This window comes from Lagenorhynchus albirostris, chromosome 6 (assembly GCF_949774975.1).
Source record: "Lagenorhynchus albirostris chromosome 6, mLagAlb1.1, whole genome shotgun sequence".
Taxonomy (NCBI): Eukaryota; Metazoa; Chordata; class Mammalia; order Artiodactyla; family Delphinidae; genus Lagenorhynchus; species Lagenorhynchus albirostris.
The window spans coordinates 34721295-34747056 of NC_083100.1; the positions used below are offsets into that span (position 1 = coordinate 34721295).

At 47.3% G+C, this 25762-nt stretch overlaps 1 protein-coding gene across 1 annotated transcript in view; it reads right to left on the bottom strand.

The window, feature by feature from the left end:
- The window catches only part of LOC132521513 (aldehyde oxidase 2-like), a 100873-nt gene that overhangs the window by 69331 nt on the left and 5780 nt on the right, over positions 1–25762 (bottom strand). Inside the window, 12 exon segments of the mRNA XM_060151172.1 lie at positions 148–325; positions 869–1053; positions 2433–2528; positions 4453–4584; positions 7426–7574; positions 11659–11751; positions 13323–13467; positions 15756–15836; positions 18045–18134; positions 20906–20967; positions 23262–23388; positions 24896–25004. Of these exon segments, the coding sequence (XP_060007155.1) occupies positions 148–325; positions 869–1053; positions 2433–2528; positions 4453–4584; positions 7426–7574; positions 11659–11751; positions 13323–13467; positions 15756–15836; positions 18045–18134; positions 20906–20967; positions 23262–23388; positions 24896–25004 (1447 nt within the window).

Sequence of the window (25762 nt, forward strand, 5' to 3'; positions counted from 1 at the left end):
TCACGCAGTAGCCCTTCAGGGCTGACTTCCGGAAGAAGGGATGGCTGGGAACTGACAGGCTGCCCACAAGACAGTTTGCAAAAGTAGTGGGGAAGGTGGGAGCTTACGCTGCCAGGAGCACATAAAAGCCAGAGCACTTACAGGCACAGAGAACAGTTCTACTAGCTTCTTCTGTTCCTGCAGAACTTGTAGGTAGAATTTGAAGAAGAAGCTGACCACCAGAGTCCTCTCGAATGCCGCCCTCCCACCTGGAGCCCAGCCTGGGAGGGAGAGTTCATCCAGGAGCAGCCTGCAGGCCTCATCCAGCATCAACTCACCCCAGCGCCTGGAGAAGGGCAGCCTCAGTGACTACTGGCACGTGCTAGATATTGGATGGTGGCGGTTCAGACACCCCCGCGTCTCATTTTATGAGTTGGATAGGCACTTAGAAATCACCTAAACAAGCCATTCAGGAAAACTGGGGCCTGGGAGGCTGCCCTGAGTAGCCTGAACATGCTGGAACCAGGCATTAAATAAATAGACCATTAGGGTCAATTCCATTATGAACTGGACACTGCCTTTACTGAGGAAGAAATAGAGTGCCCCCGAGCAGTGGGAGTGGGAGGTACCACTTGGATGCTGCCCGGTGTGGGTTTGCAGGAGTGTTGATGTGCACAAGAGCAGTGGGGCTGAGCACAGTCCTGGGCCATATTTGTTGTATCCCTCACTCAAAGAGCGGCACCTAATTAATCAAAGTCAAATAAGGTTGGATTCATTTAGCAAAATTACAGAAAGAACAAGCAATGATTCTATATATAGGAGTTTCCATCTTCCCACTTGTTTTTTTGACATCAAGCTTCACCATCAGGGTCCAGGATTTGTTGCTTACCTCCCCAGGAGCTGCTGGCAGGATTTCTGTGCACTGACTGTGGCAGCCCCGACCCCTCTGTAGGCGATGCTCAGGTCCTCGACGGTGTCTGTGCCCTCCCTGAAGAGGACTTGCCTGCCAGCATTCACATGGGCCAAGGCATTTTGCTGGCACTGAGCCTGTCGGAAGGCTGACACAGATTCCCACTGTGGAGACAAAAGCCGTTTGGAGTTATTTGATATGTTAAAACTAAGAGCAAGTTTTCTGCTTCTTGGTGCCACGAATTAATCACTTAAACTCCATCTAAATGGACACAAAGGACGCTTGGCACAATTTGAGGACAATTTGGCTGCCTGTTCGTTCAAAGAGAGAATGACGTCCTCCCAAAGGTCTGTCCCCAACCCCCCATACCCTCAATGAACAGGGATCACTGCGCACTTTCCCTCTGAGGCCAGGATGCCTCTGCACAAAATGTCTGGAGCATTTCCACATGCCTTTATTTCCGGGCGCCATTAACTCCAGTCTCCAGTCCCCTTTGTCCCCTGTGAGGGTGGAGGAGCCTTCTCAACACAGGTGCTTTTAAGCGTGATTTGCTGAAAGTGTGAAAGAGACCCACCGAATTTCTGGGTTTGTAGATGCTATCATTTTTCCATTTTGCAGAGTTCGTAAAGGCGTTGAATAGAACTTTCCAGCGGTGGACTAGGGACTCTTCTAACTGAGACAAGAGTCAGGATGCTCCCCTTACCCTTGGCACCATGACCACTGGTGTGCTGACATAGTGTTAACGGAGATGGCCGGTGCCTCGAGTGTGTTTCCATCTGTGTGGCCACCGAGGGTGCTGTGTTTGGTCAGCTTGTTTTCCTCTCTGGGGCCCTTACCCAGATGCACACTGGCTCGGGAACAGATTTCAAAGTTTCCATTCCCAAGGAAAAATAAATGAAGGTCATACATGGCTGAAAGCATGACTTAATATAAGACTTCCTACATGACCAAGGTGACTCCTGGCTTGGGATCACTGTGGGTGTGTATGAAGTATTGCCCCTCTTGGCAAGACTGTCCTCTGGGGTTCAGGTACAGTTTGGGGGAAAAGCACAGGGAACAGGGAGTGAGGACAGAGGGCTCCCTCGGTAGCTGGCTGGGTGGCCACATCTCCCCCAGGGCTGGTGTATTAGGCACTCCTGTTTCTCTGAACTGTTGGGGTCAGCTCCGGGGTGGGGGTGGAGCACAGAGGTCCGGCCGCAGCCTCTGCCTCCTTTGGGTCAGGTGGAGAAGCTCATTCTGCAGCAGGAGAGCTTGAATTTCCGCCTCCCAGCGTTGATATTGGACACGAGGGGGTGTGGAAGCACCTCCGCGGGCCGGGCAGGCGCCACCCCACAGCTGAAGCAACGACCGCAGCTGGTCACCCGGAGCCGCCCGCTCAAGGGTTACTGAAAGCCTTAGTGCCGCACCAGGCTACAGAGGACAGGAAACAGGTTTTCAGGGCAGCCTTATTTTCCTTCCATCTGTTCTGAAATTTCTACAGATGACTGGACTCAGTTATGCAAAGAGAAAAACAACTCTCAAAAGTGACCAGCAGAATTCTTACCTTTTGAGAGTGGGGAATATACGCAGACTCCGCAATTCCCTCCGGCTCCAGGTCTGCACTCGCCAGCCCAGCAAGAAAATGTTCGCTTAGAGGAATCTGTTGAAGAAAATGACATTTCTGCACAGGTGCAGCAGGAATGCGAGATTATTCTGTACTCTTGAATGTCAGCAGCAGAGAAGAAAAGGTCACCTTTCTCTGCGAGGAGCAGCGCGGGGATCTGAGTGCGCCGAGGACCAGGCCCCCCTTGTCCCTTCCACAGGGAGGGATGGCAGCCGCTGCATGATATTTACTCTTGTTAGTGCACGTGCCGTGTGAACTGGGTCTCTTCCTGTCCCCAAGGCCTGTCAGGCCTGTTTTCATCTTTCAGCAGAGGCTGGTTAACTAAATCTAACTCATTCAATACTGGGATCAAGGTAAGGGCGTAACTTAAGCTGAGACGTGGTTTGTTTCCATTATGAACAGAGCTCAAATCATTGGATTTGCCTTTTGTTCTTGCCACCGCTGTTGGCCTCTAAGCGGGATACCCACACCTTTAAAGCAAAGTGAACAATTCACAAAACCTCCTTTCGGCCCCGTTGTCACCACATGGTGGTCAGAGAAGTCCCCTCTGGCTTTAAAAAGTGGTTGTGGCTCCGCAGAGGAGATGTGGCGAGGAGATGAAGCGGCAGTGCAGGGAATCTGACGTGGGTTCCGCTCCTGGCACAGCAGCGATATGCTGATTGGAAGGCAGGCGGCAGGGGGACCCCAAAGGAGCCCCTGTGGACCTTTCCCTCCCTGCTACTGGCCTCACCGGAGCGGGCTGAGCTCAGGCTGGAGGTGGCTTTGGCAGAGCTGGGAAAACAGAGACCTTAAGCCAAAGGTACCGACCAACATCCCAGCAGAAGAACACAGCTGGTACTACTAGTCCTAGTGTAGAAGGCCCCACGGGGGCCGGGCCATCCTTCCTATCCTGATGCCCCAGAGCCTAGGCTGCTTCTCCCTTAGTCTTTGGGGGTTGAGCTAAGGTCGTCCTGGACCGCAGGCCTGGAGGACTCAGCAAAACAGTTGACTGGGCCGGGCAGGGGTGAGGCCTTTCCTGTCCTCCCCCCTGGGTGGGTCCCACACAAAGCTGAATGGGGGCATGAGAGCTTGTCCTCTACCAGTAGGTCTGTCCCAACACTTCTCAGTTCCCACCCACCAGGGACAGCCAGCAATCCCCTGGGGAGGGTTACAATGCCTGTAATATAATTCCTGGTTGGCCACACCCCGAAGTTCACAAGGGGCAGTGTGACTGCTCCCCTGCACCCAGTGCCAGCCTGTCAGCCGGTAGGAGGGCATTTGATGGGTGACGGAGGGGGTGGAACAAGGGAAGCGGGGAGTTAGAAGCCCTGGGGAGGCCCTGATGGAGAAGAAACAAGCATGCCCATTTGGAAATCAGGCAGACTGGGTCTCCATCCCATGCCCGCCTCTACAAGCGACCTCCGCCGGGTGGTTGCACACATTAGACGTGACGTGTGTAAAGTATCCAGCAGAGCCTGGCGCAAAGTCAGCACCCAGTAAATGGGAGTGCTAGCATCCCTGTAGCAGCCGGAGGCAGTGTGAAGGCTGAGCACTTCGGGGGAGACAAGGGTGGTATAGCACGGAGCGCCCCAAGGGAGCGTCCCTCTCAGCCAGCACGTACAATTAGTCATCGCCTTCTTCCTGCCCCCAGGGGCCCCACGATGTCCCCAGCGTGTCCTAACTAGATCTGTGGCTTCTCTCACAGAAACTGGGGGTGTGGGCATGAAGAGAAGGAGGTGCTGGTCCTTGGGCCACAGAGAGCCTTCACGTCAGCCTCTGATACCGCCCCAGGCTGATGCCGGCTGACTGAGCTGTGGTCCAGGCTGGGTGTTGCGTGTATGTGTGGCAGGTGGTGCAGCAGGAAGCCTCAGCCACCCCTTGCATCAGTGTGCCTCCTGCCAGGAGCCTGAGCTTCCCATGGTGGATTGAGAGCCGGAGACCTGGGCTCTGATATAGCAATTCTTTAAAAAGAGACAAAAACTTTTCAGGTGCTGTCCAGAGTGTTCTGGGGTAGCTTCCCTTCTGAAATCAGATTGAGGTTAGTGTTGCCCACAGCCAGAAATGGATTCAGATCTGAATAGCGATGCTGGCTTATACTGTGTCCCCCTAAGGACTAAGGAGAGAGAGTTACAGCCTCGGCCTTCGATCCCTCAAATCCGAGACCCATAGGCACCTGCTTACGGTCTTCTCTGGTAGTGAAAGGGTCAAGAGGAGTCTCAGTGTGCTCTGCAGACGAGACTCAGTTCAGACCATGTGGGAGGCCTCCACCCACCTGCGACTTTGGATCGGGTGAGGAATGGATGGTAACACTCTACGGCATTTGGTACGTTCCACCTGCTGTCTAACCCCTTCACACGTATTTACTCAATCCTCACAACAACCCAGTGAGATGATGCAATTATCCCCCCTTTGCAGATGAAGACACTGGGGCACAGAGAACTTATGAAACTTGATCAAGGTCTGCCAGCTAGGAAGGGGCAGGACTGGGATTCAAGTGCGTGAGGCTCAGCAGCCAGTTCTGAGCCGCCCCTGCTTAGCTGGTGCAGGTGGCCACGGTGCTGGCCACAGAGGTGCCGTCCTGCCTTGGGATCTCAGCCTCATCGCACGGCCTCTGAAATTGCTGGACTTCCCGTGGACTGTGCTGAGGTGCTGGGCATCCACATCACTGAGGGAGAGTTGCCCTTTTCCTCTTGGGAGATTCCACTTGGATCTGGTCGAGGCTGTAGCATCTCAGAACGTGGCAGGGAAATGACTGGCCAGTCCACTCAGTGCTCTCCTTCCCATGTAGTGATGGAATCTACAGTGACAACCTGGGCTGTGTTGACCCGGGCTGGAACATGGGTGAGGACAGGAAACCCCAGTTCCTCTGTGAACAGCTCAATTTTTTTTTTAACATCTTTATTGGAGTATAATTGCTTTACAATGGTGTGTTAGTTTCTGCTTTATAACAAAGTGAATCAGTTATACATATACATCTGTTCCCATATCTCTTCCCTCTTGCGTCTCCCTCCCTCCCACCCTCCCCATTCCACCCCTCTAGGTGGTCACAAAGCACCTAGCTGATCTCCCTGTGCTATGCGGCTGCTTCCCACTAGCTATCTATTTTACATTTGGTAGTGTATATATGTCCATGCCACTCTCTCACTTTGTCACAGCTTACCCTTCCCCCTCCCCATATCCTCAAGTCCATTCTCTAGTAGGTCTGTGTCTTTATTCCCGTCTTACGCCTAGGTTCTTCATGACATTTTTTTCTTAGATTCCATATATATGTGTTAGCATACGGTATTTGTCTTTCTCCTTCTGACTTACTTCACTCTGTATGACAGACTCTAGATCCATCCACCTCACTACAAATAACTCAATTTCATTTCTTTTTATGGCTGAGTAATATTCCATTGTATATATGTGCCATATCTTCTTTATCCATTCATATGTCAATGGACACTTAGGTTGCTTCCATGTCCTGGCTATTGTAAATAGAGCTGCAATGAACATTTTGGTACATGACTCTTTTTGAAAAATGGTTTTCTCAGGGTATATGCCCAGTAGTGGGATTGCTGGGCCGTATGGTAGTTCTATTTGTAGTTTTTTAAGGAACCTCCATACTGTTCTCCATAGTGGCTGTATCAATTTACATTCCCACCAACAGTGCAAGAGGGCTCCCTTTACTCCACACCCCCTCCAGCATTTATTGTCTATAGATTTTTTGATGATGGCCGTTCTGATCGGTGTGAGATGATATCTCATTGTAGTTTTGATTTGCATTTCTCTAATGATTAATGATGTTGAGCATTCTTTCATGTGTTTGTTGGCAATCTGTATATCTTCTTTGGAGAAATGTCTGTTTAGGTCTTCTGCCCATTTTTGGATTGGGTTGTTTGTTTTTTTGTATTGAGCTGCATGAGCTGCTTGTAAATTTTGGAGATGAATCCTTTGTCAGTTGCTTCATTTGCAAATATTTTCTCCCATTCTGAGGGTTGTCTTTCGGTTTTGTTTGTGGTTTCCTTTGCTGTGCAAAAGCTTTGAAGTTTCATTAGGTCCCATTTGTTTATTTTTGTTTTTATTTCCATTTCTGTAGGAGGTGGGTCAAAAAGGATCTTGCTGTGATTTATGTCATAGAGGGATGAGCAGCTCAATTTTAAAGTTCTTGTTTCTACTGAGTGGAAATCTGCTTCCCTGGATTCTCAGCTATCGGTCATACTTCTACCCTTTGTGATCATATGAAATACATCACATGTCTCCTTGGGAGTCTAGAAATATTTGAAGGCAGCTCTCATGATCCCTCTGATTGTCCCCACCCCCACCATTCCTCTTTCTGATGTGGTTTCCAGCCCCCCACTCTCCTGCCACCATCTCCTTGCCAGGCTCCAGGGTTTGAGTCAGAGTTCTTGACAGTGAATGGGAACATTTTGGAATCACTTGGAGAGATTTTTCAAAGGAAACATGTTCTCCCTCCATTCCCTGTATCCCAAGGAATTCTAATACACCATTTGGGGTATGTAAGGGAAGGAGCGTGTGTACTTTGAAAAGTTACTTCTGCTTTCTTCTGAGGTCAAAAACAATCAGGCCGTGAAGTGTGATTCCCTGACCTGAGCATTATTCTTCAGCTGTGATCTGAACAGTCTGAGGTAGGGGAGACTACCCTCCTTATTTTAGGTATTATACTTCTGTTAACGCAGCCTAAGTCTAAATTAGCTTCTTTGAAGGTCTTATCACCAAATTAGCACTTGTTCCTACTTGGCTTATTCTGTTGAACTTGACTTAAGAGTCTTCTTTGAAATATGTTATTAAATAATGTTTGTTAAATATTGAATAGTTACTTATTGTGCCTGTCGTTTCAATCTGCTGAGACCCTTTTGCACACTGATTCTGCCAATGCCTATTTCAACATTTCGGTGAGGTTAAGAAATAGGTGCAGTGGACCTCGTGATTGGCCCGGAGGACATACGGCCACGGCCACGTTCCAGATCTGCCTGCCCGCCAGGCTCTTCAGGTGCTTCAGGAATGCTTGGTATGTCTGGGTCTTCTCCCGGAACTCAGATACCCTCTCAGCCAAGATGTCCTTGACCTGGGCCAGAAGACAGGCAGCACCTATTGTCAGTCCTGAAGCACATTGTTTTTACAGGTGATGTGGGAGGAGCAGCTGTAATCATGGCTCCAGGGCCTTGGTGTCCAGCTAGTGTGGTGGCTCTCCACACTGGCTGCTCAGAGAATCAGCAGAACTCAAACAGCACAGATGGCCCACTCCCACGTCAATCAAATCAGAATCTCTGGGTGCAAGCCTTTATCAAAGTCTCCCCAGGGAGTTCTCCTGGGCAGCCAGGGTTGGGAACCCCTGGGTTGGTCTACACTCTTTGAATGAACGCAAGAAAACAGAGGCCAGAGAGAAGGGATGATGGTAAAAACTAGCAGGTGGCAGACTCTACTAGAACTTTCCGTGACCCCCTCCTGACTGACCACAGTGAAGCTATGCAAAGCTGTTTTGTGATTAAGCGGGATAAATATGATGGCATGAAAACAATCAAAGGTCTTTCAGTTTCCTAGGTCATTGTCTGAAATCAATAGTGCTTTTACTGTTGATTTGCACCTCCACAGGTAGCCTTGCTATTCAAAATCGTCAACAACCAGTTCCAGGAGGGGCACCGGCCAATCAGAATGAACACAGCTCATGCAAGGAGCTGCCCTAGGTATTATGTTGGTTGTTGTTAGGTGTGTGGATCTTGGGGGTTCCCAGGGAGGAGCTTGGGGGCAGGAGCAATGGAAGAGCATCCATCTAGGGGGATCAGGGCAATGCTATTTGCTGGCTGGCAAGGAAGTAATTCAGAATTTAAAAACCGTTGCAGCCGTACTCGTGAGTACTGGCAGTATCTAAGCGCTGGCTTTGGGCTTCTCTGTAGTAGGGATGTAAAGGGTTCAGATCAATCTCTGAAAATGAAGAAGCCACCAAACCATCAGGAGATGACTTAGCTGGACTTTAAAAATTAATCTCTCTGGGGTTTGTAGAATGAATCACTAACACGTAGAATCTGATTTGACATCATTTCCAAGGCTGGGTTCTAACCTCAGTTAGTCTGTTTTTTAACAGGCTGTGGGCTGGGCTTTGATTTTTCTCTTGTGGATTAATCGTGGAGAATATTTCACCCTCCCACATAACTTTATCTTCATCAGTATTAACAATGTACTTGGCACAATACTTCCCCCACCCCTGCCAACATACACGCACAACACCCCCTGCTGCTTCAATGATCATAGCTAACCTAATTGATTAGGGAAACCACTAGTTTCTCCTTATTATCTATATGCTAAGCAAATCTTGCCTAAAAGTAACTAAGCTTCTCCTCTGCCCTGGAGCGTCTCTCAACTTAGAGTCCTCACCCTGTTTCTGCTTCAGCATCTCATCCAAGGCACTCCGTAACACGGGATCCCATCCCAGACCCACCAGGGATGGTCTGTTGCTTCCCATCACTACAAGTTCCAATAAAGCTTGGTCTTTCACTTCTGCAAAATCCTGCCTTCCCTTTGCCTGCAGAAGCACTGGGAAGATCAAGCTTGTTTCCTATCATACAGTTCCTCCTACCCTAGAGACCCAGAGCCTTCTTCGTAGGGAAGAAATCAGAGACAAAGACATTATTATTATTATTAATATCTTTTTAAGGTCAGGAGCATCACACAGGCCAGTATGATCATCCCTTATTTGACACAGAATAGGGCAGTTCAGCCCTAGGGGAGAGTAAACTGTCAGCTGTTGCTACTGCCTGGGTTCTCAGAAGAATGGATTTCAAACTCAGGCTGAGGCCAGACAGTCCATTTTGGGGCTTTCGTCTGGCTCTTTCCGTTGCTCACATTACCCCCTCACTCTGTGCCAGGCATGACACAGCTGTGCCAAGGAAATTCTATTTACTGTATTTCCATTCATATTTTATTCCATCTTTGGTCACAAAACCTAGCCTGTATTTCAACAGAGTTGAAAAGAGCCTTACCTTTGTTTGATTCTCAGAACATGGATTTTGTTTTAACTCCATGCTTCTCAGAGTTTGCGGGTCTATGGGTTAAAGGCGCAGCAACTTTCTGGAGCGTTTACTGTACTAAAGATGTTGAGGAAAAAGAAGTGTACAGAGCCCAGCGTGTATGTGACATGGATTAGCACACAAAATTTAAACAAACGGAAGCTGTCACAGAAACTGATTTCCTGCGGGAGACCGCTGGTGGTGGTGGTGGTGGGTACATCTGGCTCCCACGTACCCCTCCCCCACCAGCGTCCTTCATTCTTCTGGGCCTTAGGAAAAGTTTGGGCATCCTTGGAAAGGTCCCTGGAGGCCACTAGAGATTACTCACACTTAAAGTTTAAGGGGCCCCCGAGGAAAGTGCATTGTTTGTTTCCTCAGATTTTAGAATCTGGCTCTACTTTGCCTGCAGAGTCCAAACAGCCAACTGGACAGGCTGTGGGGTGGGCCTGGGGGACGGGGAATGGCAGTAAAGGCAAGAGTTCTGGATTGGAAGTGGGAGATGTGTGGCTTGATGACCCGCCAGTAGCCAGTTTGGGGACCTTGGGCAAGTTCACTTTCCTTGAGTCCTGGCCCTGGCGGAGGTAGATATAGGGGCTCAGTGGGATGGAGAAAGTCTTCCCTGCCCTTCAAACAGAGCAACTTATTTTCATTAACTAAGATTTGTTTGAGGACAGGGTTGTGGTGCTGAAGACAAGTTTGAAAACCGTGGGCTAAACGATGCCTGGGGTGAACATGAGGGGAAGGGTTTTCGGGTCTTGACCGTCTGCTTAAGCTACTTGACTGTACTCCCAAGCCACCCATTTTACTATTCCCTCTTTCTCTTCTCTCCAACCCCAGGATTTCAGGTAAATCTAAGCATGTTCTCCTCCTCTTCTGAGTGGTATGCAGATGTGCTACCTGAGTTGTCCCAAGGCTGAAGCTGTGAAGCTGTGGTGCTGGGCAAAACCAGGAAGGGTCCCTTTCCTAGCAAGTGGGTGGGGTGAGGCCAGGGAAGGGCAGGCTTGCTGGTCTGCAGCACGGTCAAAGTCTGGCTGATGATGGTTGAGGCCGGGAAGGTAGAACTCCTGGATGGCAGTGATACAGCCAAGGTGGGTCCCCTCCCCTGCCCACCACCAACCTCCAAAAACATACGGTGGCCTACCAGTCAGTCTGGACTAAAGCTTTTTCAGTCAACCTCCCTGTTGCCTGAGTTAAGGAAGTCATTATCACCACTGCCTCCCAAATTCGAGTTTCTGACCCACTCATTTGTTTGTTTGTTTTTTGCATTAAGTTATTTTTGTCAGTAATTTAGTACATATATGCATGTATCTGGGACAGGCACATATATGCTAGGAGATCTGGGAGATGAGGGAAGGACTAAAATAAGGTTCCTTTTGCCAAAGGGTTTGCAGTGCATCTTGAAGGCAAAGCCTTGCATGTTTCCTTCCTACTCTGTGGGTGCCAGCTTGCCTGATGCAGTATCTGTACAAAAGGGGCTCTTAAGGATGTTGTAAGTGACTGGGGGTGTTTGCCTGGGCAGGTTTTTGTCTCACTTGGCCTTTTGCCATTGTCCCCATGAGACAAGTAGCATTTGAGTGCCAGACACTACATCGCCTACTTTCCTCCTGCGAACATATTCCCTCCCTGGAATTGACCATCCAACCATTGGAGAGTGCGAGTTCTCTCTTGCTGTCTTCCCATTAAAGTGACACTGCAAGACTGTGGCTTTTTTTTTTTTTTTTTTTTGCGGTACGCGGGCCTCTCACCGCTGTGGCCTCTCCCGTTGTGGAGCACAGGCTCCGGATGCGCAGGCTCAGCGGCCATGGCTCACGGGCCCAGCCTCTCCGCGGCATGTGGGATCCTCCCAGACCGGGGCACGAACCCGTGTCCCCTGCATCGGCAGGCGGACCCCCAACCACTGCGCCACCAGGGAAGGCTGACTGTAGCTTTTTATAGGCAAGAATCCTGCAGCTGAGTGCAGGGTCTTGAATGACATTATCCAAGTACCTCATATTCTGTGCAAAGCTTTTGACAGTAAAGTTTCATGGTGGGGATGTCATATCACATCAGAAAAATGATGAAGAATTGGAAACAGGCCAGACAAGATAAAAGTATGAGGAGGTTCTAAACTATATAGCAAGTTTTAAGTTTAGTGCAGGAATTGGTTCATTGATATTTTACGAAGAACACCTGGAACTCACCATCACTTGTTTTAGACACCATAATCAGCTCAGAAATCCTAGCAGGAGAGAGGAGAACTGGGTGAAAATGTCCTTGAGATTTCAATGCAGGTCCTGAAAGTAAATGCATTATATATTCTAGAGAGTGTTAGGAAAGAGAAAATGCAATTTTTTGGCATTGAGAGTTTCTCATAAAAATATTCAGATGCTAATTTTAAAAACTGGCAATAAATGTGTATAGATGTTGGGCTTCCCTGGTGGCGCAGTAGTTGAGAGTCCGCCTGCCGATGCAGGGGACATGGGTTCGAGCCCTGGTCTGGGGGGATCCCACATGCCGCGGAGCGACTGGGCCCGTGAGCCACAACTACTGAGCTTGCACGTCTGGAGCCTGTGCTCCGCAACAAGAGAGGCTGCGATAGTGAGAGGCCCGTGCACCGCGATAAAGAGTGGCCCCCGCTTGCCACAACTAGAGAAAGCCCTTGCACAGAAACGAAGACCCAACACTGCAAAAATAAATTAATTAATTAAAAACAAAAAGTACCAGTGCCACCGTGGATGTGAGGATTAAATTAGTCAATGCTTTAAAAAAAAAATGTGTATAGATGTGAAAGCAGTGGCCATACACCCTGCCAAGTAATTTTATAGCACAGGCTCTCCTGGTATATGTATTTATTTATACTCTCTACATGTGTATAAAAATAGGAAATAAAATGGATGAGAGGTTCTTAGAAAACCCTTGCATGTGGGCACCAGGAGACACATATAAAGATATCTGTAATAGCAAAAACTTGGAGAACACTCCACATCCTTGAGCAATAGAATGGATGAGCAAATTGTGCCCTGGACACACGATGGAATCCAGCAGCACAGTTACACGCAACAATGTGGGTGAATCTCAGCTCGAGAATGTTGAACGCACAAAGCAAATTGCAGAAGAATAATACCGTGTCAGTCTATTTATGTGAAGTTCAAAAATATGCAAAACTAAGGGACATGGTGCTTAGTTACTCAAATATATGGGGTAAAATTGTAAAAATGAGGAAGAGACTGACCAACATCGTATTCAGGCTAATGAGTGCCTCTGAGAAGAAGGCGAAGGGGGGGGGGGCCTGTGGTTTGGGAGGGCCCATGGGGCATTCAAAGTTCTTGGTAAAGCTCTGGTTCTTAAACTGGGTGTGGTGATAACTGGGTGTGCATTGTTAATATATCCATACATATTTTATAAAATTCTATTTTATTTAACAAAAACAAAGTTAAAAAGGACAAAGTAAATTAAATGATAAATAAATGATAAACCTCTAATACTTTTTTCCCACACCTCAAGAGGTTACACTGCATACTCCCAGGGTGTATGTACCTCCAATTTTGGAGACCATTTTATATAATAATACGATATTTGTATTATACTTTAATATTGTATATATAATTTATATATGAGTCTATATAGCACATATATGCTAGTATTTATAAAAATATATAGTAGATATAAAAATACTGTTATATAAATAATTATTATATAATATACAATATAGTAGTATATTTTATTATACAGTATTATAGCATTTTTAGTTAAAAAATGAGGTTTTTATCCTTAAAAAGTAGTTTTTGTAGACTGTGAGCACAGTGGGGGACAGGAAATCCACCTCGGCACAAATGGTGGAGTGAGAATCCTTGCAATCACTCACCCAGCGAGGTGTTGCCCAGGATGAGAGGGCCTTCCAGGTGTTTTGCTTTCAGCTCCAGGAGGTCCTTGAGGGTCCCAGGGGAGATCCAGGTGACGCTCTTTCCATGAAAGGCCAGGGTTCGTTTTTCTGGGTTCTTTGCCATTCTCTACGTGCAAATAACAAGGTGTGTGCACCTGTGCACACCTGTATTCCTGGGTTATGATAGATCCTAGGTGGAGGTATGTTCCTCTAGAGAGATTTCAGAAGTTCTGGGGTCCCCTTGACCAAAAAGACACTCACTACACCCATTGGCTAAGGCCTGAATTTTCCATAGTTAGATATTTACTCCTTTAGCTTAAGCCTTGATAATGTGTAGTTCTTTGGAGGAAACCGACAATATGAGCTGGCATCTGTCACTGACCCTTCAGTATAGATTAATTCAACATAATTTAGTATCATGGCCTTAAAAATCATAATTATACTAATACTCCTAAATTAGCATCTTCAGCTTTTCCTCTGAAATCCTGAACGAGTACTCAGTGTCTCTCCTTAGATGTGTAATAGGCATCTCAAATTTAACATGTCCAAAACTGAGCTCCTCATATCCCATCGCCCTCCAAGCCCCGGAAAAGGACCCCCCAAAGGCAAAAGGCCCTGCTCCTCCGGAGGTCTTCCCCTTCTCCATAAATGGCCACTCCCCTTTCCAGCTACCCAAAGCCCCGGAGTCAGCAGTGAATGCGCTCTCTCTCCCACACTCTACAGCAGCGGTCCCCAGCCTATCTGGCACCAGGGACTGGTTTCGTGGAAGACAGCTTTTCCACGGACGTGGTGGTGGGGGGATGGTTCAGGCAGTAACGCGAGCGATGGGAGCAATGGGGAGCAGCAGATGAAGCTTGCTTGCCCGACGCTTACTCCTGGCTGTGCTGCCTTGTGCCTAACAGGCTGCAGCCGGTATCTGTCCGCGGCCGGGTGGGTTGGGGACCCCTCCCCTACGTCACATTCATCAGGGAATCTTTTTTTTTTTTTTTTTTTTGCGCGTTACGCGGGCCTCTCACTGTTGTGGCCTCTCCCGTTGCGGAGCACAGGCTCCGGGCGCGCAGGCTCAGCGGCCATGGCTCACGGGCCCAGCCGCTCCGCGGCATGTGGGATCTTCCCGGACCGGGGCACGAACCCGTGTCCCCTGAATCGGCAGGTGGACTCTCAACCACTGTGCCACCAGGGAAGCCCCATCAGGAAATCTTGTTGGTTCTTCTTACAAAATGTATCCAGAATCCACTCCCTCCTCACCACCTGCATGCTGGCCGCCTGGTCCAGCACCACCATCCTCAGCATGACATTAGTGCCCTAATGGGCTCACTGCTCCTTCCCTTGCCCCCTCCGCAGGCTATTCCCATCCCAGCAGCCAAAACGACCCCGGATCCCATTACAAGGTTAATAGGAGCATACCCCTCTTCTGTCCAACCTCTCTGATAGCTTCACATCTCAGGCAGAGTAAAAGCCAAGTAGTCTAAGTTCAGCATGGTCTGCCCACCCCCCTGCCCGCAGCTTTCTGATCTCTCTGGTTCACTGCGCTCCAGCCAGGCTGGCCCCTATTCCGTCCCTTGATCAGGCCAGGAGTTCTCCCCTCCTTGGCACCCTTGCACTTGCTGCCCCACTGCCTGGACTGCTCTTCCCCCATGTATCTTCATGGCCAGTTCCCTCCCCTCTTTCAGGACTTTCTTCAAATGTTATCTTCTCAGAGAAGTTTTCTCTGGCCGGATATTTAAAGTTGCAACCCCCTGCATCATCCTATCCCCTTTCTCTGTTTTATTTTGTTCTCCTTCTCACTTGCTAACACACTATATAACTTATCTAGTATCTTGCTCAGTGTCTGTCTCTGCCACCAGGTTACAAACTCCTTGGGGTCAGGTCTGTGTGAGTTTTGTTCTCTGTTGTATATTCAGTTCCCCAAACAGTGCCTGGCACATTGCTGAATGATGAATATTTGTTGAATGCATGAATAAACACATCAGAATCTTTCAGAAATAGGCATTTTATGGAATGGGACCACTGGATGTTAGAGAGGAAAGATAGAGATGCTGACAGAGGGAAGGCTGAGGTATCGGGAGGTCCTGGAAGTGCCCCTTGAGGTCAATATCTGGAAAAGGCTGGAAAGGCCAAGTTAGAAGCTGAGAAAAACTGGATTGCTTGGGACAGTCAGTAGGGACACACTGCAGATGACAATGATGGGAGTAATGACGAAATCGCTTTAAAAAATAACCTCAGCTGAGGCTTCAGGGAAAGTGTGCAGGGCAACAGCCAGGGCTTGGTGAGCTGGACAGGGACAGGCATACTGATTTCATCAAGCATTTCCACAATTTGATAATTTCACAGGAGGGGAAGTGTGGTTTTAGAAAACTGAGCTTATAACCAGTGGCATTGAAACGAGCACATAAAACACCCAACTCATCTTACCAAGAGCTCTGGGGGAAATATGAGTTCCTGGGTAAGGTCTAAGGGCTGGAACTCCTCTTTTGCAAATAGCTCCATGCAAATCTCTATAAAGGGCAGAAGAAGATTGTTCTGTCAGCCCTGCTCAAATGGAAACAGCATTGTAATTCTTTACATTAATTAGGCAAAATGAACATAGTAATAACTATCTGATTCTCCTTGTATGGGAAAATAGTTCAAACCAAATAGTTTTAAATAAGAATCTTTTTGTAAGAGAAATACTGATTTGACACTAATGTGATGTTAAAGAAAAGAGTATTCTATTAAATAGTTCAAACAGTACCCTGTGAAACACCAAGACAGCCTATGAAAGACAATCACAGGTCATATAAGTTTGGGAAACGCTCTCCACTGTGCCCCAACATCTATCCCCTCACCTGCCAAGTCAGGATTCAAAACTCTGAGAAGTCCTGTAGTTTAAGTAAAAAAAAGACTCTAAACATACAGACCCATGTGTAAACACACACACACACACACACACACACACACACACACATACACACACACACACACCACTTGCTTTAATAACAATAGTTAACATTTATGGGGTGCTTATGTTCCAAGTAATTTTACACGTATTAATAATTTACTTAATCCTCACAACAATTGTACAAAGAAAGTAAATTATCAACTCCACTTTACCTATTAGGAAACTAAAGCACAATGAAAAGTTACCCAAACTGGAATCTTGTCTGAATCAAACATATTTCCGTTTTTGGAAACACTTATTCCCAGGAAACCTTCCTAAAGAGAAAGACAAATTGGGAGGGAACTGTGGGATGCAGGGCTAGAGGGCTGTGTAGTGGGGAAGAGCATGGGGGATAGGGAGACAGACAGGTGTGGATTCCTTCTCAGTTCTGCCATGACTTGGCTCTCTGACCCTCTCAATGGAAAGGTAACCTCTCTGAAGATTAAATAGAAATAATGCCTATTTTGAAGGGTAATTGTGACAAGTAAGTGAAATGAGCTGACATTTGTCCAATACTCCTCTGCCTTTTTTCCTATCTCTCTAAGGTCTTCCTAGGTTGCAGAAGGACAACTTGTAGTTGTTCCTTGTGTAGGTTAGGATCCCAGACTGAAGCATAACCGGCCAACATCTGAAGATCAGTTTTTGTGTAAGTTGGAATTAGAAGTATAGGCAGTACCTGATAGTGTCTGAGAATTAAAATGTAAAACAAACAAAATGAATCAGAGCTGAGGGATTAAAGTTCCCCTAAACAGGGACCAGGCCAAGGCTTTATAGTTACCCCATGGAAGATATTAACATAGCTTCAAGAGAAGGGAGTGTCATGGGGCAGACACCTGCCATCCAGCAGGTCTACCTGTTGGATGGAGGGGCGTCTTCTATGATGTTACCCTTAAGATTATCCAACTGCTCTGCATCCGTGGTCACCAAGCAACCTTCGCCTTATAATGGGGCTTCCTGTGTGTCTTTTCGTATAGGGAAAGGACATGTGGCTCAGTGATCATAAGATCCACCTTAAAATTGTGTTTCTCTTTATAAGGAATATTGGGGCACAGTCCAGTTTAAGTGTGTTCTTTTGCATTTGGTTAAAGTGATCCAGGTGGACCCCAGAGTGCAATCATTGCCCAGATTGAATTCCCGGGGTGTTAAGGATAGAAACACATACAGCAGGGAATGACGGGCTCAGTTTTGTCTAAGGCCAACTGTGTTCTCTTAGTTTTCCGTGTCTACAGGGAGCAGACTCTATTTTTCCTATATTCGAACTAGGAATTCTTTCTAAGTAATTCCTTTAAGAGCTTGGCCGTGGGTCTTTTTTTTTGAAACTAGTGTCTCTCAGAGAGCAAAGCCAGAGACTGGTGTGTTTCTGGCTGGACTTCCCAGCTGTGGGAGCCATGAACTCACCATGTATCTTTGGACAGGCTCCTCAGCCTTCCTGACATTGCAGTGTCCTCTCTCTGCAAAGGAGGAGATGGTGATAGAGGCCAGCTCTGCATGAGGAGGGCCAGGCAAGGATGGGACTCATCGTAGTTGGGGTAGGTCTTTTTTCTCTTGTCTGAGTGGGTTTATGATTTATTGTTTCAGCCTTCCAGAGAGTGAAGGGGAAATCAGAGCGTGGGCTTTGAATCACCACTTTACCCAGATCCCAAACGAAAAGTGCATTATTCGTGCCTGCACTTTGGACGTTTGTAAGCAAAGCGGAGAATGACCATCAAAACTCACAAGCACAGTTGCAGCACTGGCCGGCATTAAGCGATACTCTCAGGAAGAGGACAAACAAAGGGACTCACGTCACTTTTCCTGTCCAGCGAGGAAGAATCATTTTCTCCCCGATCCAGGCAGCATTTTCCTGTTCCTTTCTGTTGACAACCATTTGACTCCTAGGATAGTGAAATGCCTTGAGATGAAAAACTTTTGTGTGCCTTGAAGGGTTTGACAATTTAAATGAGGCTCCAAACTTTTAAAGTCACTTTTGGTGGTTTCTACTGGAATAGGGGTAATCACAAGATCTTCCTTTTTTTTTACTTTATTTTTTAAATACAGTGATACAGATAAATATATAGAATATATAATACACACACAGTATATATTACATAGCTTAAAACAATAATAAAGAATATGGAGAAGCATAAAAGAAATAAACTATCATTACTCTATCCCACTGGTAATATTTTTATGTAATATATATTTGTACTATAGTTATAGTACAATATACTTTTTACTTTGACTTTTTGTTCATTTATTTGCCTATCATTAAAAAGCCTTTAAAATATAATTTTGCTGATTGCATAATAGTCCATCTTCTGGCTATTCCATAATATAGTTGTAAAATTTGCTATTGATGTATACTTAGTGGGGTTTTTTTACATTTTATAACTACAAATAACATAATGAACATTTCTGTTCATTACATGTACAGCTTTGTGTACATCTCTGAATTTTTTCTTAGGTGAATTCCTAGTTGTAGAATCAATTGATAAGATGCTTTTCACAGCAATAATAATTTATCCATTCTCTAGTATATACAAGACTCAACAACATTGAGTATTATCATTTATAAAGGGACCTTAAAAAGAGAAAAAAAAAAGACAAAAAAAAAAAGAAAACCATTTTGGAACCAGATCTCCCCGACATTTGCGATCTGCATGGGACTGACTGGGAATGAATGGACAATCAATGAATTTTAAAGCTGGTTTCCACTTGCTGGTTCTTTCATTTCCCATTTTCTCCAAGCTTACCTCTTGTACCTTCTTCCTCAAATAGTCTCTCCTAAGTTTCTAGTAAAATACTTTCTTCCAGATACTTCAGTTCTCTGTCTCTGCACAAATGTCTCAGGCTGGCAGTTGTGCAGAGACAGCTTCTTCTCTGTCCAAGAAGCAAAACCAGCTGAGCAAAGCCAGTAGCGCTTCCTCTTTCACTCAGAACTCTGAGCGCTCTCATGAGTGAGAGATAACAGAAGAAGCCAGTCTTCTCTTGCCTAATAAATGGGAGCCTTGGGTATTCCCACCGGGGCTAGGTTCCTTTCACCCATTAAGGTCCCTGGGGCCAGTTGGCTGCAGGGTGGGTCTCTGACTGTATTTTTGCTTTTATCCCCAGAGTCTGTGCCTGGAAAGATGGATAACATCCATATTCCAGAGGGAGAGAGGTTGCCTTTAACTTCCTTTATTTGTATTTCACAAGTGTTTTCCTATTTACACCAGCAATTTGATGGGTTTACAAGATATTCATTTTCTCAGCTTGTCACCTGCTGGCTCCCCCATGTGGCAGTAGAAGATGGGACACTCACTGGGGACCTGGCTGGCTCTGGGGAGTGGGACACACCTGCTGGTCTACTTCCAGGCCCTCATCCACTATTTGTGGAGTTGAGGCAAGAATACAAATGGAGGCCCCCGGCCTGTGGCCTGCTCCCCACCCCTCCCCACCCTGCCTCTGTTCTGTACCGTGAAGGGCCTCACACACTTGTGAGCCAGCCTGCATGTCCAAGCTCTGTCTACTCGTTCCCCAAACAGCTAGTCTTTGGCCTCAGGGTGCGCATGCTGGCTGTTATGATCTTCCCGAGGAAGATGGACTTGGGGAAGAGACTTGTGCCTGGGAATGGGGTCAAGAATGTATCTGGAGCACAGTCTAGAAAAGGGTGAAGGCTCGAGGCAAACAAGTCACTTTGGCCCCATGGCCTCCTGAGATTGGCTGGAGGAGGACCAGCGAGAGGCTCTCCAAAGTTTGGAATCCCCCTTGCTTGGGTCTAAGGGCAGTACTGCCTACATCCATCCTGCCCTCTGTAGAGGGTGATCAGATGTACTTGTCTGGTTTCCCTGGCAAACAGTATTCATAGTGTGGACAGCATCCTCAATACAGTAGTAACTATTTGTTGAGTTCTTACTAAGTGCCAAGGAAGACTTTGTTATGAGCCTTCAATTTCTCATTTGATTTTCACAGCAGCCTAGTGCGGTATCGCTCTTTGGTGGGGGAAACTCCCTGCACTCTGGTACTTGGGGTGAATTTTGGATTCCACTCTAGATTTTTGGCTTCTTTATCTGCTCACACTTTCCCAGCTGGTTTGGATTCTTGGAATTAACCTTGCCTCCCCAAAGCAAATTCCATGTCTTTACTTGTCTCCTTGGGTTTCCTTGAGCCCTCCTACATGTCCTGTCCCGAGGCCTTGCTGAACTAGCCACGGAAGATGTCTGTCTGGCTGGCTAGACCACCTAGCTTCCCAGTGGTGTGATGTAGAGCATCAAAGGTGGTGTGACGTTCACGCTTCTCTCAACAAAGAGCTCAAACTCCCATGAGTTAGTTGGAGCTAACTCAATTGGTCTTCCTTATGGTCTATTTAGATGGTCTAAAAAATTAGGGCTTCCCTGGTGGCGCAGTGGTTGAGAGTCCGCCTAACAATGCAGGGGACACGGGTTCGTGCTCCGGTCCGGGAAGATCCCATGTGCCGTGGAGCGGCTAGGCCCGTGAGCCATGGCCGCTGAGCCTGCGCGTCCGGAGCCTGTGCTCTGCAACGGGAGAGGCCACAACAGTGAGAGGCCCGCGTACCAAAAAAAACCCACAAAAAACAAAAAAACAACTCACCTCCTGTGCTCCCAGCCTGGACCAGCTGTCACTGTCATTCTTGCTCTGTAGGTTGCCCCCACAGTCCCCTACTCACCAAACAAAAGGTCCCTCCACTTGCAAGAATTGGCCGATACCCAGTGCAGTGGCATAGATTACCTAATCAGAGAAGAAGAAAAGTTATCAGTATTCTTTATTTTTACTGACTCTTAATTTAGTTTTCTTTAGAAAATTGAAACAAGCACTGGTGTTTTGTTTTGTTTTTGAGAATATTTAAATAGCCACTAGGCTGTTCACTGATTTTTTTCTTCTTAGATAAGTATCCTTCCCACCACCTCAATTCCAGTTTTATTCTCTGTTCTAAAGAAGATGATAGGGCTTCCCTGGTGGTGCAGTGGTTGAGAGTCCGCCTGCCGATGCAGGGGACACGGGTTCGTGCCCCGGTCTGGGAAGATCCCACATGCCGCGGAGCGGCTGGGCCCGTGAGCCATGGCCGCTGAGCCTGCGCGTCCGGAGCCTGTGCTCCGCAATGGGAGAGGCCACAACAGTGAGAGGCCTGCGTACCGCAAAAAAAAAAAAAAAAAAAAAAAAAAAAAAAAGATGATAGTCTATCTGGTGAGCTCAGTTGCATCCATCTATTGAATTATTTATTCATTCAACATGTATCTATTGACAGCAACTGTATTTCAGATACTATGTAAGATGCAAGCGATCCCAAAACAAGAAAATGTGGCCGTTTCTAAGGCACCATATGAGTGAAGTGTAATGCCCCGGACAGGTTGTTAGTAGTGCCCCTCAGTGGATTTTAGGTCACTGCATCAGAATTTCTGCTATTTGTTTAAAATGCAGATCTCTGGCCTTTCTCCAATTCTCCTAAATTAGAACGTCTGGGTCCCGGTGGAGGAATCTGCATTTAAGAGGTCTGCGGGTAATTCTATTGCGTGGTAAAGTGTAAGAAACTCAGGTTTCCATAGATGAAGGCATGGGAGAGGGTGGGATGGAGGAGGGTCAGTGTGGACTCGAGTTCATCGGGGGAGACTTCACAAAGAAGCTTGGATTGAAGGATGAGAAAGCAATGGATTGGTGGAGAGCAAGGAAGGGGCATTCGGGGTTCACAGCGCAGCACAAGCAGAGGTGCAGAAGTGGAAACATGCGGAGGACTGAGGGTTGAGAGGAGACTGGCCAGCAGGGACTCATGTAGCTGAGGAGGAAGAATGAGTTTGGGAGGCCAGCTGTTGGACTTCTCTGAATGCCGGGTGAAGGAAGGTAGGCGTGGCCACACGAGGGGTAAGGAGCTGCTGAAGGACCTCAAATAGTGGAAGGACCTAAGGAAGGCAGGGTTTTAGGTGATTTGATCTGATTTTCTGCAATGGAGCAGAGAGAGTAAAGGAAGTCCACCGGCAACTGGCAGATGAGGACAGTGTGTGGTGCTCACCCTTCAGGCCTCAATCTAGGGATTTGTATATCTGTTGTGTAACAGATGTCTGGTTTAGCGATTGTTGACAGCTGAACGTGAGCTTTATTGATCCTGCAAAAGGGATATGTTTATGAACTCCTCTTTATTTATTTATTTGGCTGTGCTGCGCCGCTTGTGGGATCTTAGTTGCCCAACCGGGGATTGAACCCAGACCCTCAGCAATGAATGCAGAGTCCTAACCACTGGACCGCCAAGGAATTCCCATGAACTCTTTAGTAACTTAAACCCATTGCAAATTTTAAAGGATCCCCTCGATACATGAAGGGCTGTGTTATGGGTTGAATAGTGTCTCCCCGCCCCCCACCCCACCCCCCGCAGAAGATACGTTGACGTTCTAACCTCTGGAACCTGTGAATGTGACCTTATTTGGAAATCTGCAGTGATGCAGATGTAATCAAGTTAAGATGAGGCCCTACTGGATTAGGGTAGGCCTTAATCCAGTGACTGGATTGTAAGAAGAGGGAAATTTGGACACAGACACACAGGGGAGGAGGCCGTGAGAAGATGGAGGCAGAGACGGGAGTGATGAATCTCTTAAGTCAAGGAACGGCAGGACTGCTGTCCACCACCAGAAGCTAGGAAGAGGCAAGGAAGAGTCCTCTTCTAGAGCCTAGATTTCAGACTCTTCACCTCCAGAACTGCGACAGAAGGAATTCCTGCTGTTTTAACACCCCCAGTTTGAGGTGCTCTGTTATGACAGCCCGAATGAAGGCAACCACATAAGTCACTGGGTAGAAAAGTAGGGTGTCAAAATGCGGGCGTGGGCCACGCGTGCTCTTTAGTTCTGTGCAGCAAGTGCTCTGATGAGCAGATACACCTTGACGTTCTTCTCTGCTCAGGGGTGAAAGCAGCTACTTCAGAAACAACCGAGGGGTCCCTGAACGGGGCTGGGGTGGCATTGTAGGTGGGGAGGAGCAGGCTGACGCATGACCCCACCTGGCTTTGGCGGGCAGTGGGCTTTTTCAATCAGACCTACCCCCCAGGGCTGCCGGCAGCTGCTCCTCTGAAGGCTGCGGGTGGCTCCTGGGCAGCGTGTACATGGACATCACCATCCCTGGGCTGCAGATCCTGCACCGGGTGCCATGGCTCTCGGCAGTCCTCTCCTGGAAGGACACCGGCATGGTCACAGGCCCTGCCTTCCTGCTGTCACCGCCTCCTGCCAGGGTCCACATCCTGTGTCTCTCTTGTCATGGTGGAACCCTCTCCCTGAGCAGTGCACCCTCCCGTTGGGCAGAGTGGGCCGGCATCCCCTTTCCTTCTGGAGGAGGTGACCTGGAAGCCGTGTTCTAGCATTACAATTACTTCTCAAGCTCGAATGCCCAGATCCTTCTAACTGGGAATTAGCACGCAACCTCCATTCCCAGAGAGAGAAGAATTCTCCAGAAATCAGTAATTATAAGGAAAGCGTGTGTAATTTCAAAAACAGTTTCCTTGAGCACCCCTATTTCTTTCCCAGCCTGGTTCTGAGCATGGGGTCACCTCTTTCTGATTCACTTGGAGATTCTCCACTATGGACCTCATGTTACTTTGTTCTTTAAATTCTTCTGGTGTGGCTCAAAAGGAGCTCTGCTTTCAAAGGTCCACGATTTTGGTCTGTGTTCTAGATCCTTGCAATTTAAAGTGCAGTCCGTGGACCAGTGGTGTTGGTTCCACCTGCGGTCTTTTAGGAAATGCAGAACCTCAGACCTCTGCTCCAAACTTTTTGGCTCATAATCTGCATTTTTATTTGCGGTACGCAGGCCTCTCACTGTTGTGGCCTCTCCAGCTGCGGAGCACAGGCTCCGGACGCGCAGGCTCAGCGGCCATGGCTCACGGGCCCAGCCGCTCCGCGGCACGTGGGATCTTCCTGGACCGGGGCACGAACCCGTGTCCCCTGCATCGGCAGGCGGACTCTCAACCACTGCGCCACCAGGGAAGCCCCTCTGCATTTTTAACAAGCTCCCAGCTGATTGATTCTTGGGCACATTAAAGCCTTGCTCTGGATTCAGAATGTAGTATAATTCTAGGATTTGGGCTTATTGGCCTTGGGGTGAACATCCTCTCTGACCTTCTCAGAAACTCTAGTAAACTCTGCTGGGTCTTTTGCCTTTGTTGACCTTCCTGGAATTGACTCTTACGTGGTTAAATCCAGACTCCTTCTTCCTGGAAGGACTCGCAGTGTTAATGGGTCTGGACTCTCCAAACCCCTGTGACAATGACAGAGGAACTGGTGTGTTTATACCAGTGCATGTCACAGTACTCTTAAAACTCCACGCCAGAGGGAATAATCCTGAATTTTACCCTGTTATCCTCAGAGGTGTTTTATTCAATGCACAATGCTCTTTGTGCAATATTTATTCTGCCTCACAGTCTAATTGGCATTAATCAATGTTTTGATCATGCTGTTATCATTCAAGCAGAAAAAGTAAGAAGAAAGATAATCAGCTACTGAAATGTAGATGGATTTCTAGCTTTCTTTTAAATCACTTAACAGATATTATTATCTTGATCAATATGCATCCAAAGCTTCTACTTACTGGACCACAACCTAGAAGCCCCAGGAGGCACCGTCAACACAGCGTTGATTACAAAGACAGAGTTAAGAAATGAGAAAATTAGGATGTGATTTACCTGCACGGGGTGAAGCCTCATTTTGATGCTTCCAACACCTTTCACAGTGGTGACAGCAGCCCCACACAGAGAGCAGATGGGCACCAGGCGCACGGTGACAGAGAAGTGTCTTATATGAGAGGCACAAGGAAAATCCAAAGGAGAAACACAGCTCTGCCCTGTGGGGAATGTGGGAACCAAGAAGGGCAGCAGAAACCACCCCCTCTCCCTGTCACTCAGCCGAGACGATGGAGACCTGGAGGAGTGCCTGGGAGGAAGAATTTAGAGTCCTTTCTGCTGACTCTGTATTATCTATAAGAATTGGGATCCTTAGGGGGAATGCGGGCATTCTGAACCTCAGAAACATTTTCCAAGCCTAGAACAGACCCACCTGGGTCTGGTCTCAGTGGGAATGGACTCGTGTCATCAGGAATATAGTCAGATGTCAACTAGTAAACATTAGGACATTGATCCCATAACAGGTAAAAGGCGCACCTTTGTCTTTTAACTGTATTTGATAATTTTTTTTGCTTGTTCATTTTAAACTCTCTGTATAAGGTCATTCAGTAGAGTTGGAAGACCTGTGTCCTGAGGCCATTTCTTGATTTCTTGGGCCAGTGGATTTGGGAGCAGCCCAAGTCCTGGAATCTGGCCCTTAATAAAAGGCTGGAATCATGGCCCAGATCCAGCCCAACAGTAGAAAGAGCATTAGTGTCAGAGCCAGAAAACGTGGGCCCAAGTTGTTGTTCTACATACTAGTTGCATAACCTTGAACAAGTCACTTCATCCTTCTGACATCAGTTTCCTATCTGTAAAATGAATGCTTGGCCTAAATTGCGGTTTCTTTCTTTCTTTTTTTTTTAAATAAATTTATTTATTTATTTATTT